Below are 15,096 nucleotides of genomic sequence, written 5' to 3' on the forward strand. Positions count from 1 at the left end.
TTCCAGTAGTACATCACGTACAGTTGCCACACGCTATTCCCACTAGCACTACCGAACCAATGATTAAATCTTAGGCATCACCCATTGTGGCTTGGTTTTCTTTACAAAGGCCTCTATGCCAATTTTAAAATTTTCCCCTTTAACCACTCGATCCGCGTACATTTCACGGGTATGCGACGTTGCGTGCTGCACGCTTGGATTCTCCCAGGCTGCCCTGAGCCCCTGTCGCGTCGCCAGGACCGCATCCGGGGACAACTGCACAATCCGTGATGCAATAGCCAGGCACTCCTCCACAACAGATTCAGGCGTCTTGGAGACCTTGTTAATCAAGTGGAGACTCAGAGCCTCTTCTGCAGGGATCCTTCTGCATGTCAAAGCGAGCTCCGTGGCAACTTGCATACCACATGTTCGAACCAGCCGGGGCAGACCACCCGCTGCAGCATACAAGCCGACCTGAGCCTCTGGAAGCCCAAACTCAGCCGTCGGGGATGCAACGACTATGTCACTGGGAAGCCTTAATCTCAATACTCACAAAGGCAAAAAGAACATAACTGACCAATTGAGACAAATTTCAAACCCTCCGCCGAGAGCAAACCCATTCACAGCTGCCAGGACCGGCTTGACCCCTTTCCTCTGACTCAGTCCCATGAACCCTGTCGGAGGATGGGTAAGAAGAGCTTTCTCAGATGCCGTTTTCTCATTTGTCCGTTTCGTGCTCTGTTCTTGGAGGTCCTGTCCTGCACAAAAGGCCTTGTTCCCGGCCCCGGTCACGACAGCGACAAGTAGCGATGGCTCATTGTCGAACCACGTAAAGAGCTCATGTGCTTCCCAATGTGCGTAGGAGGGTAAAGAGTTTCGTTGTTTCTCTCGATCTATGGTGACTAACATGATATGGGGTTCGGGAAATGAGACACGATAGTGTGTGGTTGAAGGTGGCTCGGATTGAAACGATGCTGGAGACATGATTGTTAAGACTGAAGTATCAAGTATTTTCTAAAAGGTAATGGACTCAACAATATTCATTTATTTAAGATTGCTCTTGTTTTTCCTTATTTTTGGAAGATAATGACCTCCTTAATATCCCCCTATCGGCGGTAAAATACTGAAATGGCTTTATGAAATGGACTTTAGTTCCTCGGGGCCTCGGTTGGTCCCCGCAAGTTAATGCCGAAGGTCAGTCCAGCATTGCAAAAGTGGGGAGAGAACAAGAACGGAGATGTCCCAATATTAGCCAAAGCTCGCAGAGAGTGATGAGATATTTGTGATGTGTTTTCTATTCTATATTATTTTATGTTTGTGTATCCTTGCTCGCGTGAAACCTAAATGGCCTGGCTTGCGTCTTCTAACACCATCTGATCAAGTTTTAAACATGCTTAAACCAATCTAAATTGAAACGACAATAGTACATATCATTGGAGGATGTCATGATTGATCTTTACTACTTGTAATCACTCTTGCTACACTTTGATAGATATTTATATCACTCCCTATAGCTTCCCCTTTCCTTTCAGCAATGATATCTCCTGGCGTACGGCGAGATCCGCGATGATCTCTTCACTCCCTCCACCCACAACCTAAGATTTGACGAGCAAACAATCAGCACACCGAAAACACAATCAACGGTTCAGTGGAATAGAAGCAATCTCACCATCATTCGTAGGTCTCTACTAATCTGCTCCACGGTCGCTCCGGCCCCTCCTTTCTGATATCCTGCGCCGCCAAAGATCTGCTGGGCCTCCCGCGCGGCTAACTCAAGCATCTGCCCTCCCTGGACCTTAAGCAAGGCAATGCGACTAGCGATCTGAGGGCTCTGCCAACCTAAGGGTGCGTTGGTGATATAGAACGCTAGCTGTTCTAACCAGGCCCAGTGCGCCTCCACGCGGTGGGCCAGTTCAGCCAGCTTCCGGCGGATGATTTGGTTGTGGATCAGTGGTTTCCCAAAGGTCTGGCGCGTCATGGCGTACGACAGAGCCATGGCGAGGCAGGTCCGACTTTTCCTATTACACTGGATGGCCATAATGTATCTTTCTTTGTTGAAGTTTTTCATAATGATAGGGAACCCTTTATTCTCCTCTCCGATCAGATTCTCCACAGGGACCCGGACATCTTCCAGATCCACAAATGATGATCCACCAGCATTCTGCCCACTGTTATAGATCTTCTGACGTGTGACTCCCTCGGAATCCAGTGGGATTACCAGTACAGAAATACCATGTAGACCTGATCCTTCGCCCCCCGTCCGAACAGCTGTTGTCATATGTGTAGCCCAGGGAGCACCAGTGATCCATTTCTTAACACCGTTGACAACGTAAAATCTTCCGTCGGCGGACTTAACAGCGCTCGTCCTGATCCGTGCGACGTCTGAGCCGCCGCCGGGTTCGGTCACCCCCAAACAGAAGCTAGTGTCCCATGAAAAGAGGCCGGGAAGCCACTTGGCTTTTTGTTCTTCTGTGCCATGGTGGACGATTGGAGGAATGCCGATCGTTGATGCACCGCCAAGCGCAATGCCCACACCCCCCTCCACTCTGGCCAGCTCGTCCACGGAAACGAGGAGATGAAACACATCCCTCTCATGGTGGGGCAGACCGGCTAGATTGGGAATGTGAGAGGGGCGATACTGTGCAGGTACGTCATCGAAAGGGATCCCCGACTGGGCATACCGCAGCGCTTCTTCTCGAGGTACACTGCCTCTCTCTTCCCATTCAAGAGCGTGGGGTAAGATATGCGTATCACAGTATCTTCGGATATTGTCTCGAAGTTCCCGATGAGACTGGTTATAGTAGGGCGAGTCTAATGTTTTGTACCAAGCGGGCTCGGCCCATGGCGTGTTGTTGTCAAGGTTGAGCTTTGGATCTGGAGGCATACTTTGGGTTTAATGGAGGCTTAGACATATGTGCAAAAGTCGAGGTACACGGGGAAGAGCACCTGTTTTATTATGGAAGAAACCTCGTAAATGACTATCAATTCTATGTCTCTAGTCTATTTCCATGTTACCCTCAGTTACGGTGTTGGTGGTGAATCATGATCGATAGCCGAGAGCCTCGGGATCGGCCATTTGACTGACTCGACCCAAGTATCCGTTGGAGTACGGTCCCCCCTCAATTACCTCCACTATTAGTGTATTGCTCAGTATAACCTACTATTCAGTTAGCGCTATGTCCAATCAGGTGGTCAGTCGCATTTCTTTGGCTTTTGAAATTTGAGCCGCGGTGTTTACCCTGTTTGTTTCCGAGGTGTGGAGGATGGTCTCTGTTCTGTACAGTGGGGAGGGATCTAAGATTTAATACATAGTACTTTGTAATGTCTTTTAGAATTCGAGTCAGTCAATACAAAATAACATATCCTTGCATTCCACCGGATTGAACCAAATCAAACAATCAGGATGATTCCTGTTATTATAGGAGTAGCAGACATCAAGAACAAAACAACAAAGACCGAAGATGCGAAGGAACCATTGCAGTTAATGGTACAGGCTATTGAGGCTGCCGTACAGGACACTCAACTTTCCAATACCGGCATTCTGAAGCTCAAGTCAAGCATTGATAGCTTGAGTGTTGTTAGAACCTGGACCTGGACATACGCAGACCTGCCCCATCTCATCTCCCAGAAGCTGGCAATAAACCCACGGCTTACGCATTATACCAATCATGGTGGTAACCAGCCCGCGAAGATCTTAGATGAAGAGGCGCTACGGGTCGCCAGAGGAGAGAGTCGCGTCTCGGTGATTACGGGTGGAGAGGCCCTGGCGTCGTGTATGTGCATCGTTCTTGAAACGTCCTGTCAAGCCTTGCTGACTAGTTAAATAGTAGGAATGTATGCGAAGCAGGGAGCAATGCCCCCTCCTGGTTGGACGCCCCCAGAGACGGAAGTAAAGGGAGTTTTCACTCCATCTGCAGACCGTTTTACCAAAGGTAAGTGTTGAGTGTGGGGTCCTTGCTTTAATAATTTTTGTCCTTGAATGCCTGCCTCTGATACCTCCCAATGTCTAGATGGTCTAGACGGCATTCATTCTATCGGCCTGCCAATTCAAGTCTATCCATTATACGAAAACGGATTCCGTGCCCGTCGCGGCCAGTCGCTCGCAGAAAACAACATGGAATCAGCCTCTCTTTACTCACAGTTTAGCGAAGTTGCCGTTACAAACCCATATTCCTGGAACTTCCAGAACAATGTTGAAACACCCGAGTCAATCGCTCAAGTGACCGCCAAGAACCGGATGATTTGTCTACCATGTGTGTACTTCATTCATTCATGCTCCTCTAAAGCCCGAGACACAGGCAGGGCTAATACATGCTGTAGACCCACTCTTGATGAACGCTTTCAACTCAGTCAATCTTGCTGCTGCTTGTATTGTTACCACGGCAGAATATGCCGCGGAATTAGGGGTCCCAGCTAGCAAATGGATATATCCATTAGGAGGTGCTGGTGCCACTGACTCTGGCGAAGGTAGGTGAATGTTCTTCTTTATATCTTTTTGCTGGGAACCTAGGCCGCAACAATGTCCAAAAGTACCTTTTCTCTCTAACCTACTGTAGTTTGGAATCGACCCAATTATTTTTCCAGTCCCGCTATTTCCAAGTCATTAGACGGATGTTTGGCAACATCTGGCCTCACGGCAGACGATATTGATCTTTTTGACTTCTATTCGTATGGTTAATCTTTCGTCACTAATGAGTAGGAGCTAATAGACTTACCAGGTGCTTTCCAATTGTGCCGAAGCTAGCAAGTGAACATTTAGGTCTCTCGATTTCAAGCCCATCTAAGCCTATCACCCTGCTCGGCGGCTTGACCTTTTTCGGTGGCGCTGGTAACAACTATTCCATGCATGTAGGAAACCCTCTGACTATCCATTTCTGATATACGCCGCATTGACATGAGCCAGGCAATCACGGAAATGGTGCGTCGACTTCGTGGAGGGCAGAGCCAGAACGGCCTGATCCTGGCAAATGGGGGTATTTTGACCTATCAGCATGCCATATGCCTTTCCTCTCGCCCACCGTCCAACGGCATGGTGTATCCTAATGTTCAACCCTCTCATCAAGTCGCCGTGGAGGCTTCCATTCCACGCGTCACTTATGTGGCGGAAGGGGATGCTGTTATTGAGGTGAGTGGTTCAATGGGAATGGACTGTCTCTTTCTCAACAGTTCACTTAATGATAATCAACCACTCGATCAATCACCCTGGTACTAACCAAAAGAAATATAATGACAGACGTACACGGTAGAGTTTCACCGAAAGGGGCACCCAGCACGAGGATACATTATCGGTCGGCTGAAAGCAGATGGTTCCCGATTTGTCGCTAACCACGGAAACGAGACAACGTTGAGGAAACTGGCATCGCTGACAGAGGAACAGATAGGTAAAGAGGGTTATGTTGTGCCTGAGTTGATCAGTGGGGGTAGAAGGAGGAACCTCTTCTATTTTTCATCGAAAGAGTCTATCTAAGCGGTGACCCTGATGTCACTTTCATTACGTTAGTGTTGCTGATATGGACAGAAGGAATGATTGTCATAGTTACACAACATATGGTAGTCGTGCAGCAATTCCAGTCAAACCTGGAGAAGAATCAATTCCTCGCTCCTATAGCGGTCTTGTTAGACACAGAATAGGAAAGATCCAGGTTCCAATTGAGTACCGTAAAGGAGGTAAGAGAGAATATGGGCGAATAAAGAAGTAAGGCTTAGGGCATGCCGCCGCTGCCTAGAGTGTGGCCTATCCCTTCAGGCAACACCGCCCCTGGTTTAGGCCGTGACCTGGCATTCATCTTCACGTCCTTACCATCCGCGTCAGCAACAAATAAACAAGATAAAAGCCTCTAGTATTCCGTTTATTGTCTGAACAGCATCTCCCACCGAGTCATATGCTGGTCTCTATTGATATTCACACGACCACTATTTCGTACATTTAGCTTAAACGCCTTCCTTTTTCTGTTTCGTCATGAATGACGATGAAGGCGGCCATGTTTTTGACGAGCGCATTTGGAGGAGGGAGTCATGTTACGATGTCCCGATCGAAGAGTATGCCCATACAGTGATTGAGCTAGAAGATGAGGTGAATCGGGTCATGACTGAGGTCAATACAAATCACCTCCTGTAGCTAAGGAGTTATACTGATTAGTCGCACAGGGCTGTAAGGTGGACGCCTGTCTGGATTGGTTCATCTGTTGCCTGAAAGAGATCAATCCAGATCATAGTCAGCGCATGTATAGCCCCGACAATTTCGAATCATTTGCGGGGTCCAGGTTCGAGGAGATCAAGAAGGAACTGCGAGAAAATTTGAACCGCTTAACTCCCGACTATCTTGATGATGAAACAGACATTTTGGAGGTTGAGAAATTGCGCAAACGGTTGGAGAGTCGATGGCATAAAGTCCAAGTGGGTAGTAATATCCCGAAGCGGGAGAATGTTTCCAGTGCACTTTTGGATACTCTAATGGAGAAGCATTGTCACCAACGGAGTAAACATACCGAAGCCTCTTCAACACCTGCATTGCCAGAAGTACAGGACAGATTTCTTGACTCATGTCTTCAATTGAAAACGTTCATTGAAGGGGAGCGAACTACTGCTTCCTATGCATGTGGGGGTAGCATCCCTATTGTCCAAACCACTGGCCCCCCTGATACGCACCCACGAGGTTCTGGTCCCATCAACATCTTCTGGTCGATTGGGAATGGCTCAGCGAGGCATTTATCACTGCCTCTTAGGGCAGACGCCGAAGACGCGAACCCTGAAATGCTACAACATTTGATAGGCAGCTGTGGTCCAGCCAGTTTTGGTCGCGGAGAGGAGACTGTGATAGATCTATCGTACCGAAAAGCTGGAAAGTTAGAACCTGAAAACTTCGCCACAAGCTTCCATCCCGCCGATTTTGGAATTATTGAAACAATTGAGAAGGTGCTTCTTCCTGGAATAGTCGGCGAAGCAGCGAACAGATTAGGGTCGCGCAAAATCTATGCCGAACTCTACAAGCTGAATGTTGGTCAAGGTTTCCGTCCGCGATGGCCTAGCTGACTATATCCACAGATTTATTCAGGGCCATCTGGGCTCTTCCGTAGCCATGTTGACACTCCCCGTTCTCAGAGCCAGATTGGTTCCTTGGTCGTTTGTCTCCCAGCGCGTTTCAAAGGCGGAAATCTCCTCGTAAGGCACCGAGGCAGAGAGGTAAACTTCGATTGGGCTGCAGAAAGCAAAACCACAATCCAGTGGGCTGCTTTCTATAGTGACTGTGAACATGAGATCAAAACAATAACAGAAGGAGACCGGATCACGTTGACCTACAATCTGTACGTCTCAAACCGGGCAGACAGCGCTCTCCTATCGATAATGGAGCCCAAATCACTACCATTGTACGGCTGGGTCAAGGATCTTCTCATGAAACCGGGATTTCTGGACGGTGGTAAGCCCCCCTTATCAAACTGAGCTTCCCATAGTCAACCAGTGACAACTACAGTCTAACTAACCAGTACAGGTGGCGTTCTTGGTATATTCTGCTCGCACGCCTATCCCCATACCTCCAATTTCACCACCTATGACCTTCCAAGAGGGCTTAAAGGGTCAGACGTGGTATTGTATTCCATTTTCCAGTCCCTGGGATTACACGTGCAGGTTCTACCAGTTTTGGAAAATGACGGGAATTACATCCCCGAAAATCCAGAGTTAGGACTCAAAGGGCACATCGAAGGCCGATCTGGCTATCTCGGCGAATGGGGCTACTACGACTTTGTCAATGATCTCCAGCCATACTTGGCCAGGAACAAACGCCTTCTCGTGAATTTTTCCGAAGTACTACCACAAGTGACCAGTCGAGAGGACATTGCTGATATCGACCGACGATGGAAGCTCTTGAAGATGACACGACATGTGAGGGGTATGAAGGAGGCAATTTCTTTCGCACGAAGGAAAGGTCTTCCATACAAAGAGGATAGCAGCTTTGTGGAAGATGGGGCGCAGATTGGATCATGCCTGCGACCCTATGAAACGACAGAATGGGGGAATGACATGCAGATGGACGATGTAAGTTTCGCTCAAGCCCACAGCAATTGATATCAGGCACTCACGGACGCCACAGGTGCTGCCATATGTGTGGCCCGCATACTATCTCCCCGGGATTACATGGCTCACGGAGCCAAAGCACGAGGAGATGGCGTTCAGTCAGGTCACCTACGGAAATGAAGCGGGACTCGGAACGAGATACTCGTGCGCTGCCATTTTCGCGGTGATTCCCCCATGGGGTAGAAGAGATATACTTCGTGAAAATGATGGATCTGAAGTAAATAACGAGGGTTGAGCAGCTCACTTAGAACTTTTAACAGTCGGGAATTGGTGTTTTATGCGAATACTCGACAGATTGTTCAAACCCTCTATCTCATTCGGGTTTTTTATTTTTATCTATATTTTGGGGTTTCGGGTTAACTTACTAAATTGTCTAATTTCATGGCCTTGAAGTACGGGACGATTGTCCTGTCATACATTTTCTAGCCTGCTTCTGGAATTACTATTCGTACACATTCCAGTTCTTGCCACAAATAGCAAAAGATGTAGCTCAAATAGACGAGTAAGCACGCTAATTGCTTATTGTGGTGTGCCTATCTGGGCAGACCCCTTGGTATGTATAGGAGTCTGGAGAGTATATCAGTACGAGAAACATCAATATTCTTGACTTCCGTCAGTCCTTCGCCATATCATCCGATTGTGCCGCAATAGTATCACGCCACGTCTGGACATGCTGCAACTTTTCTTTGTTTGCCTCATCTCCTACCTCAGATGAACTAGATTCACTAGACTCCACGCCATCGTCTCTGTCTGTTAACAGTTCCAGCCACTCATACTTCCAAAGCTCCCTTTCTTCTGGTCTAGTACCTAGAGTGAAGAAGGTCCAAGAGACTATGTTCCGTGTCGCGAGCTCGGAGAGTGTATCTTCAAAGACCTCCTCTTCCTTATCTAGCTCTTCACAAAGAGGGCTTGTTGGATCAAGATCCCTATGCCAGAAACAGATAGAAACAAGCTTTCTGTATATGGGAGCCCAAGCGAGGATCAACAGTGGTGGTTTATATGAAGATGCGTATGGGAACCCAACCGCCATCCAAGCCAGCTTTAAGGCTTTAATCGTAAGAAGGTTAGGGTCAATGCTCGATTCTACGGCTTTCGATCCGCTATGGCAGGCCGAAATCGCTCAGTACTTGTCCTCCATCACATTTCCAATTCCAGCAATGGTAGCTTAGTTGGTGGTTACAGGAATAGTGCAGTCTGACCTCGATAGAAGTATTTTGGAGTTCTGCCGACCCAAATGGAGGATATGGTGAGAGTGGAGTTCTATACGTTTCCGAGTCCACATCTGTGATAAATAACAAGCGGAATTCATCTTCCCGGGGAATCAATTCCACATTGTTGGTCTTGTGAACCGGTGTGAGACGGTAGCACTGAGGGTCCATGAATGACTGCGGAGAAGCAGTCCAAGTAACTGCTTCGAGGTAGACTGTTGGTAGATATGAATGACAAACTTGAAATATCCGGGGTACGAGGCCTGTAATTAGGGCGCCTAGCCATAATGGCGCTGTATTTGGCCTGCGCTGTGCCATTGCGCAGACAATAGCATGGTATTTCTCTGATCGACTTAGAGCTGGGAAGATCTCTCTCATTGGTAAGTTCAACCATTGGCTGACTACGTTGCATGGTATACCTGGTTCCCAGAAGCAACCAAATAAACAAGATGTGATCACTCCAGAAGTACATGATACAGTCATGTAATGCGGGATCTCAGCGGGTGTCAGTATTTGGTTTCAATATTTTAGCTCAGTATTCCGATGCGAGATGGGACGGTTTTCCGGCTTAGGCAAAGGCAAGGTAATACTGGCGCCAAACCGGTTATGCAGTGATATTGTCATGGTGGCAGCCAATGCACTGATTGATTGGTCAAAAGCGTCATAATATCGGGCCAGGTTGAAAAGGTACTCTTGTGCTTGTGCTGAGGACGGTGGCTCAGTGTTAACAGTAGAGGTTGAGGACGGGACCTGAGCGCGGTGATGCAGTCTGAATGGACTGCTGTTCAAATGAGATTCTCATGGTGGATAGTACTCTTTACCGTGTCGTGTGAGAGTTGCCTGCCAGCCTCGTCCCTCTGCGTGAATCGCAGCCCACCATCGAACCTCAGCGAAATCATCGGTTCCAATGTCTATGACATAACCATCCTTTATTGGATTATCGGGTTGCTCTTGGCCATAGCAGTTCCACTGAGCTTTTGCAGTCAGTATAGACCACGTTGTCTTTTCGTTGCTGATCGACGTAGCTTTATCAATCGGGCCGACAGAATGTATGACCAAGCGAGGACAAATACGCCAAGATAGTTAGGCACAGGTTCTGGCAGAGGATGAAATCCGCTCCAATCTAAGATATATTCACTAGATAGATAGCTAGTGCTTGGGCTGAACACCCCGATGTAGACATTTCGCAATCCAGTCATTTTCCTAGTAGGTAAATCGCAAGTTGAAGGGCGCTCAGCAGGTAAGACTGACCAAGCCACATACCCTTCTATGTATAGAGAATTTCTCCCCAAACAGTCTGTAGCACTGCTGGATTCAGGAATAGATGGTGTTTTATGGAGAAGGGCTTTGATATTACAGCAGGGGTAGGGCAAATTGGTCGCAGACTGAGCCGCTGAGGCTAATGCAGACCATGTTGACCGTGAGCGAGTCAAGACCTCGTTTGAGAGGTGAAAGTCAGGGAGCAGCAGGTCGCGATTCTCGTCATCCATAGTGAGGGCCATGGGTGGGAGTAGGCAGTATCTTTAGTATGTTAGGACCTATGTACCGGCATCAGGGATAATCCGGTATGCGACATTACCAGCAAATCAGTTCAAGGACTACAAGTATGTACAAGTATCTACTAATTGTCACTACACAGTGGCTCTAGAACGTTTTGCCGCAACCAAGACCAATACGCAGTGCTCGCATAAGCCGACGCCCTGCGCAAAAGCTTCAGCAACTCAAACGCCCCATACACATCTCTCGTGTCTGCAGCAGCCGCCCTCCAAGGTTCTACGGCGTAATATAACGAAAGTATCAGCAAAGCTCAGACGGTATGTGAGAGGAGTTACGAACAAGCCTGTCTCTGCCATTCTTGGTGGCACCAAAAGTGACCCAAGTATACCAGTCATGGCCAACAACAGTCCACCCAACCATTGGAGGCAGGTCACGATACGAATATACCTCTTTGGAGGATCGTCTCAAAAGTTTTCTGGTGTTTTCCATCCCTGCCGCAATCCAAGTAGCAAGTTGGGCAAGTGTTTCATCCTTCCCACCATTCTCATGTTTGACTCTAAGCCCGGAAAAGAGTAACCGCCGCTTCGTATTCGAGTCTGTCGTTTGGCTCAAGACATCGCCCGTGCCCGCACAGGTGAGGGCATCATATAAGTCAGAGACCTGCTGGGTATCTTCATGAAAGCAAAACGCGTAATCGCACTTCTTCTGGACGCGGTAATTTTTCGGCATTATTGGGAGCAGCTCAGGGTTGATCGTCTAGGTTTGTCTTGTGTGTCCATCTTCTGTCAGCCGGAAATGCCAGGAGGAGAGACAGTAAAGGGTCAGCGAGGAAGAACTTACACGCTCTCCGCTTTTAGCATACTGCCCTTACATGCAAGGTGGAGCATGGGATAGACCACCTTGGTGCACCATGCACTCTCATCCTTTTGATATCGGCTAGACGCCCGAGCCTCAGTCAAGATTTCCGTGATTGTTTCCCAAAGTATGTCCAGTTCACGATCCGATGAATTATCTGTATCATCGTATGCAGAGTTCGGTATTTCGTTCGCCATGAGGGGGAAAGATGCAGATACTCGGTCCTGCAGGTGAAGAAATCAGAGCTTCGGATCAACTATAGGTTTTCCCAGTGGCATAGCTTGAGTTCTACCTTCAGGCCAATAGGGATCACCCGTTCGTGTAGACCTTGGGTAAGGGTGGTGCATAAAGCGGCGGCATTCTCTGGTAAGGCGATCGTAAAGGGTAATTCACAGAAAATAGCGGGCTTCGATGCTCGCAAATCATTCAGCAAGTCTCGAATCGGACTCACTGCACGTTTCGACGGGCTAGAAGGCGACCGATGGGAGAGCCTTGTTCTTTCGGTAAGCTCTGTAACCGCAATCGCCGACGCACTTTGGTCAGGGTGCACATTATTGGCATCATCAAGGATCCTCTGGCGTTTCGCTGGACTCGTGGATCTGGCGGTCACAATTCTTTTCCGTTTCAAATTACTCGACGGGGAAGATGGCGTTGTATCTGGTGGGGTAGCCACCGTTTCGCAAGGCACATCGCGAAGCCAGCGCCAAACGGCAGTGTCTTGAGGGTTCATGGCTGGCGAGTCATAGCGTTGAGGGTTGGGCGTGACTCAGCGAACCAGCAGGTGTTCATCAGTCGAACGATGCAAAGTGTTATTGTTGGGGGGCACTAAGAACATGGCCTAACATTAGTAGTCGCAGAGGTGCATACTTAGTACGAATGGTTTGTTGCTGCGAATGGATGTTGTTTGTATTGGCTTCTTCAGGAAGCGGTGACGGTGTTAAGATGGCAGAAAATGGACTAAGCCGGGCGGTGAATTAATGTGGAGACTCATTTGCCGCCCGTCAGTTCAGTATATACACAGATTACAGCCAAACACAGTTCTGGGGAAAAGACTTAGATATATCCCTGGTAGAGCTATACATTCCTACACCTGGCATATTTCTTATCATTTACAATTGTTGTTATTGTCTAAATTGTACAAATGTTGATCATCGTCTCACTTACTAACTCTTCGGGTCTAAATTATATATATCTTCAAGTACTCCACAACTGAGAGTAGACGTTATTCGACTAACTTGGTATTCTGGTGATATGTTGGTAAGGAGGTATCGATGAACAACTTATAGAGGTCATGTTAAAGCTTAACAAAAAAAGAAAGAAAAAAAAAAAAGATATCTATAAAGTCCCTTGGACTATAAAATGTAAAGAAGGAATGGTTCAGGATATCCATACTCGGGTGTTCTGAGAAATATTCTGAGACGAATATCCACACGCGCTAGCTGGAAACTTCAAAAGACGCGATATCCGGGGATCCGGATCATTCTTGAGGTACATACAAATAGCGGTACATTCAGTGACAAGTCGACCAAAAACCCACGGCTGCCAGTGGGATAGGGTACACATAAGACCCATCCACTGCGCCATGATCAAAAGGGCTGGTGGATCTCTCCGTCTTAAGAGCGCAAGAAACTCGTTCGTCAACTTCCCCATGAATTCGGCACATTTGGCCGAATTTTCCCAATTGCGTTCTAGTTGGCATAAGGCTGTATATAATCGGAGAGGCTCGTAATATGGATTTGTCTTGGCCGTGGTAGAGTCGTCAATCCCACAGAGGTCAGCCAGATCGGGGTCGAGACCCTCCCGTCCCTCTGGAACTACGCGCTTCAAGAATTGCTGTTCGTCCTTGTGGGCTTGCTGGAATGTGGAGCCCCAGATGCTGGAATCAAGGTACGACTGAGCGAGGGTTATTATACACCGGAGGCCGCTCTGTAAGCAAAGCCAGTTCATTGCATCCGGTTTATCGGATAAAACCCATGAATCCGTTGGCTTGATATTCTCCGGGCAGAGAGCGGTGACTCCCATGAACATGCAGGTTGACAGGAGGGAATCAACATTCTGGGGAGTGACGTTGGAGGTAAGTGCCGCTTGGTATAGCTTAATCGCGCGCTGCCAGTAATATGTCTCTGCAAGCTGCCACGTTTTGTTTCCAGGGGAAATGCGATTCAGGTGGAGAATTCCAACTGCAAGTATTGTGTACATCAAATATGGACTCTGAAAAGACATTCAGTCAATCGGATCTGTACGTATCGAGTCAAGAAGTGGACCTAGGCTCACCGTAAATGAAACCCGAATCATGTCGCTCCTCATGACGGCTCGGAGGGAAGGGTTGGCGACCGTGTCGGTGGCACCCTTAAGAAACTGTTGGAAGGCAATCATGCTGACGGGATGAGATGCGTTTCGTTCTACCAGAGAAGCATTGGTGCCTGTATCCAGTTTTAATATCTCCTCTATCCGGGTCGCCAGATCGTCTAAAGAAAACGAAAATGTAATGCTCTCTGGCTTTTGCATGCTTGATGCGACACCGGCGATAGAGCCATTTTCATACGACACCGTGGCATAGCTGCACAATGCACCGTATTTCTGGCATTTGACACAGACTGGTTTACCCTCGTCGCACTGCACTCATGCTCAATATTAGTTTCAGAACCGCTGTCGGAATCGATATCCGCACTTTGACTCTGCGTTTCTTACAGGTTAAGCAGCCCGCTCGTGACTTTTTATGAGGACGCCGGGCATGATATATCTTTTCTTGATTTAGATAGAGTGGCACTTGGAACACAGCCTGCCCTAGATTGCTTTTTCGGGCGGGAATTTTATCCAGTGCGCCCGGCGTTATGAGACGTTGTTCGACAGACATGATTTGCTGCTCTGTCTGAGAGTTGCCGGCAAGTAAATGCTCGACTCTGTCGTCTTCCTGCCCTGGACTTGAAAGAAGGGCAACTGGCCTGCTATCTGGCAAAAGGCTCGATGATTGAAGTTAATCTGTCAGATGAGAGCATCGCCACACTGGGCAAATCACGTGCTGGCCAATACGAGGTAGACACGAAGCTGGTACAAAACAACAATTTGCTCATGGTTTCGACAGTCAGGTCAAAAAGCTACAACCAGTGGAAATACAGAAAGCCGGCCAGGTATGCCCGATTTATTTCGCGGAGGGGACATTCATTGGTGTTATGGATGATCTGGCAAATCTGCAGGGAATACAAACAAGGGAGGAAAAACAAAAAGTTGAAAGGTAATGCACAAACCAATTGGTTCATTAGAAAACAGCTGATAATATAATAAGTAGGCGAAGGTACATGCTAGAAGTAGAGGTAATTGATGGATATATATACACGGTATGAGAATAGTGAGAATTGACCTGCTAGGCTTAAATCGCATTCAGCCGGGTATGTGAGCTCTGGCACTAAGGCTAGGGTGCATTCGGTTCATAGTGGAGTATGCCTTCATCTAGCCGGAGAAAGAGCCACTATAACACACCTTC

At 47.9% G+C, this 15,096-nt stretch overlaps 8 protein-coding genes across 8 annotated transcripts; 2 read left to right on the forward strand and 6 right to left on the reverse strand.

Moving 5' to 3' along the window:
• Positions 1-63: 63 nt before the first annotated feature.
• On the reverse strand, positions 64-963 carry BDV27DRAFT_152804 (ClpP/crotonase-like domain-containing protein; the record flags this gene model as incomplete). Its single annotated transcript, XM_032071647.1, has 2 exons — positions 64-505; positions 557-963. 2 exons carry the CDS (start codon positions 961-963, stop codon positions 64-66), a joined length of 849 nt encoding a protein of 282 aa, XP_031932804.1.
• A 524-nt stretch (positions 964-1,487) lies between these two features.
• On the reverse strand, positions 1,488-2,863 carry BDV27DRAFT_172385 (acyl-CoA dehydrogenase family protein; the record flags this gene model as incomplete). The annotated part of the gene is made up of 2 exons (XM_032075858.1): positions 1,488-1,574; positions 1,649-2,863. The coding sequence occupies 2 exons, from the start codon at positions 2,861-2,863 to the stop codon at positions 1,488-1,490; spliced, it is 1,302 nt and encodes a 433-aa protein (XP_031932805.1).
• A 519-nt stretch (positions 2,864-3,382) lies between these two features.
• BDV27DRAFT_152806 (uncharacterized protein) lies at positions 3,383-5,446 on the forward strand (the record flags this gene model as incomplete). Its single annotated transcript, XM_032071648.1, has 8 exons — positions 3,383-3,752; positions 3,807-3,911; positions 3,990-4,232; positions 4,300-4,446; positions 4,536-4,647; positions 4,698-4,827; positions 4,883-5,104; positions 5,213-5,446. 8 exons carry the CDS (start codon positions 3,383-3,385, stop codon positions 5,444-5,446), a joined length of 1,563 nt encoding a protein of 520 aa, XP_031932806.1.
• Positions 5,447-5,938: 492 nt separating this feature from the next.
• BDV27DRAFT_172386 (uncharacterized protein) lies at positions 5,939-8,287 on the forward strand (the record flags this gene model as incomplete). The annotated part of the gene is made up of 7 exons (XM_032075859.1): positions 5,939-6,073; positions 6,127-6,975; positions 7,024-7,113; positions 7,204-7,396; positions 7,542-7,583; positions 7,655-8,013; positions 8,069-8,287. The coding sequence occupies 7 exons, from the start codon at positions 5,939-5,941 to the stop codon at positions 8,285-8,287; spliced, it is 1,887 nt and encodes a 628-aa protein (XP_031932807.1).
• A 378-nt stretch (positions 8,288-8,665) lies between these two features.
• BDV27DRAFT_152808 (uncharacterized protein) lies at positions 8,666-9,578 on the reverse strand (the record flags this gene model as incomplete). The annotated part of the gene is made up of 2 exons (XM_032071649.1): positions 8,666-9,152; positions 9,319-9,578. 2 exons carry the CDS (start codon positions 9,576-9,578, stop codon positions 8,666-8,668), a joined length of 747 nt encoding a protein of 248 aa, XP_031932808.1.
• A 1,331-nt stretch (positions 9,579-10,909) lies between these two features.
• Positions 10,910-11,714, reverse strand: BDV27DRAFT_114354 (uncharacterized protein). Its single transcript, XM_032064603.1, has 2 exons — positions 11,598-11,714; positions 10,910-11,523 (listed from the first exon to the last, which is right to left on the reverse strand). Exon 2 carries the CDS (start codon positions 11,484-11,486, stop codon positions 11,058-11,060), a length of 429 nt encoding a protein of 142 aa, XP_031932809.1. The 5' UTR covers positions 11,487-11,523; positions 11,598-11,714; the 3' UTR covers positions 10,910-11,057.
• On the reverse strand, positions 11,594-12,342 carry BDV27DRAFT_152810 (uncharacterized protein; the record flags this gene model as incomplete). The annotated part of the gene is made up of 2 exons (XM_032071650.1): positions 11,594-11,836; positions 11,905-12,342. 2 exons carry the CDS (start codon positions 12,340-12,342, stop codon positions 11,594-11,596), a joined length of 681 nt encoding a protein of 226 aa, XP_031932810.1.
• Positions 12,343-12,930: 588 nt separating this feature from the next.
• Positions 12,931-14,569, reverse strand: BDV27DRAFT_120412 (Zn(II)2Cys6 transcription factor). Its single transcript, XM_032065094.1, has 3 exons — positions 14,284-14,569; positions 13,887-14,228; positions 12,931-13,823 (listed from the first exon to the last, which is right to left on the reverse strand). Exons 1-3 carry the CDS (start codon positions 14,467-14,469, stop codon positions 12,990-12,992), a joined length of 1,362 nt encoding a protein of 453 aa, XP_031932811.1. The 5' UTR covers positions 14,470-14,569; the 3' UTR covers positions 12,931-12,989.
• Positions 14,570-15,096: the final 527 nt, after the last annotated feature.

The sequence above is a fragment of the Aspergillus caelatus genome (genome assembly GCF_009193585.1).
Source record: "Aspergillus caelatus strain CBS 763.97 unplaced genomic scaffold BDV27scaffold_9, whole genome shotgun sequence".
NCBI lineage: Eukaryota > Fungi > Ascomycota > Eurotiomycetes > Eurotiales > Aspergillaceae > Aspergillus > Aspergillus caelatus.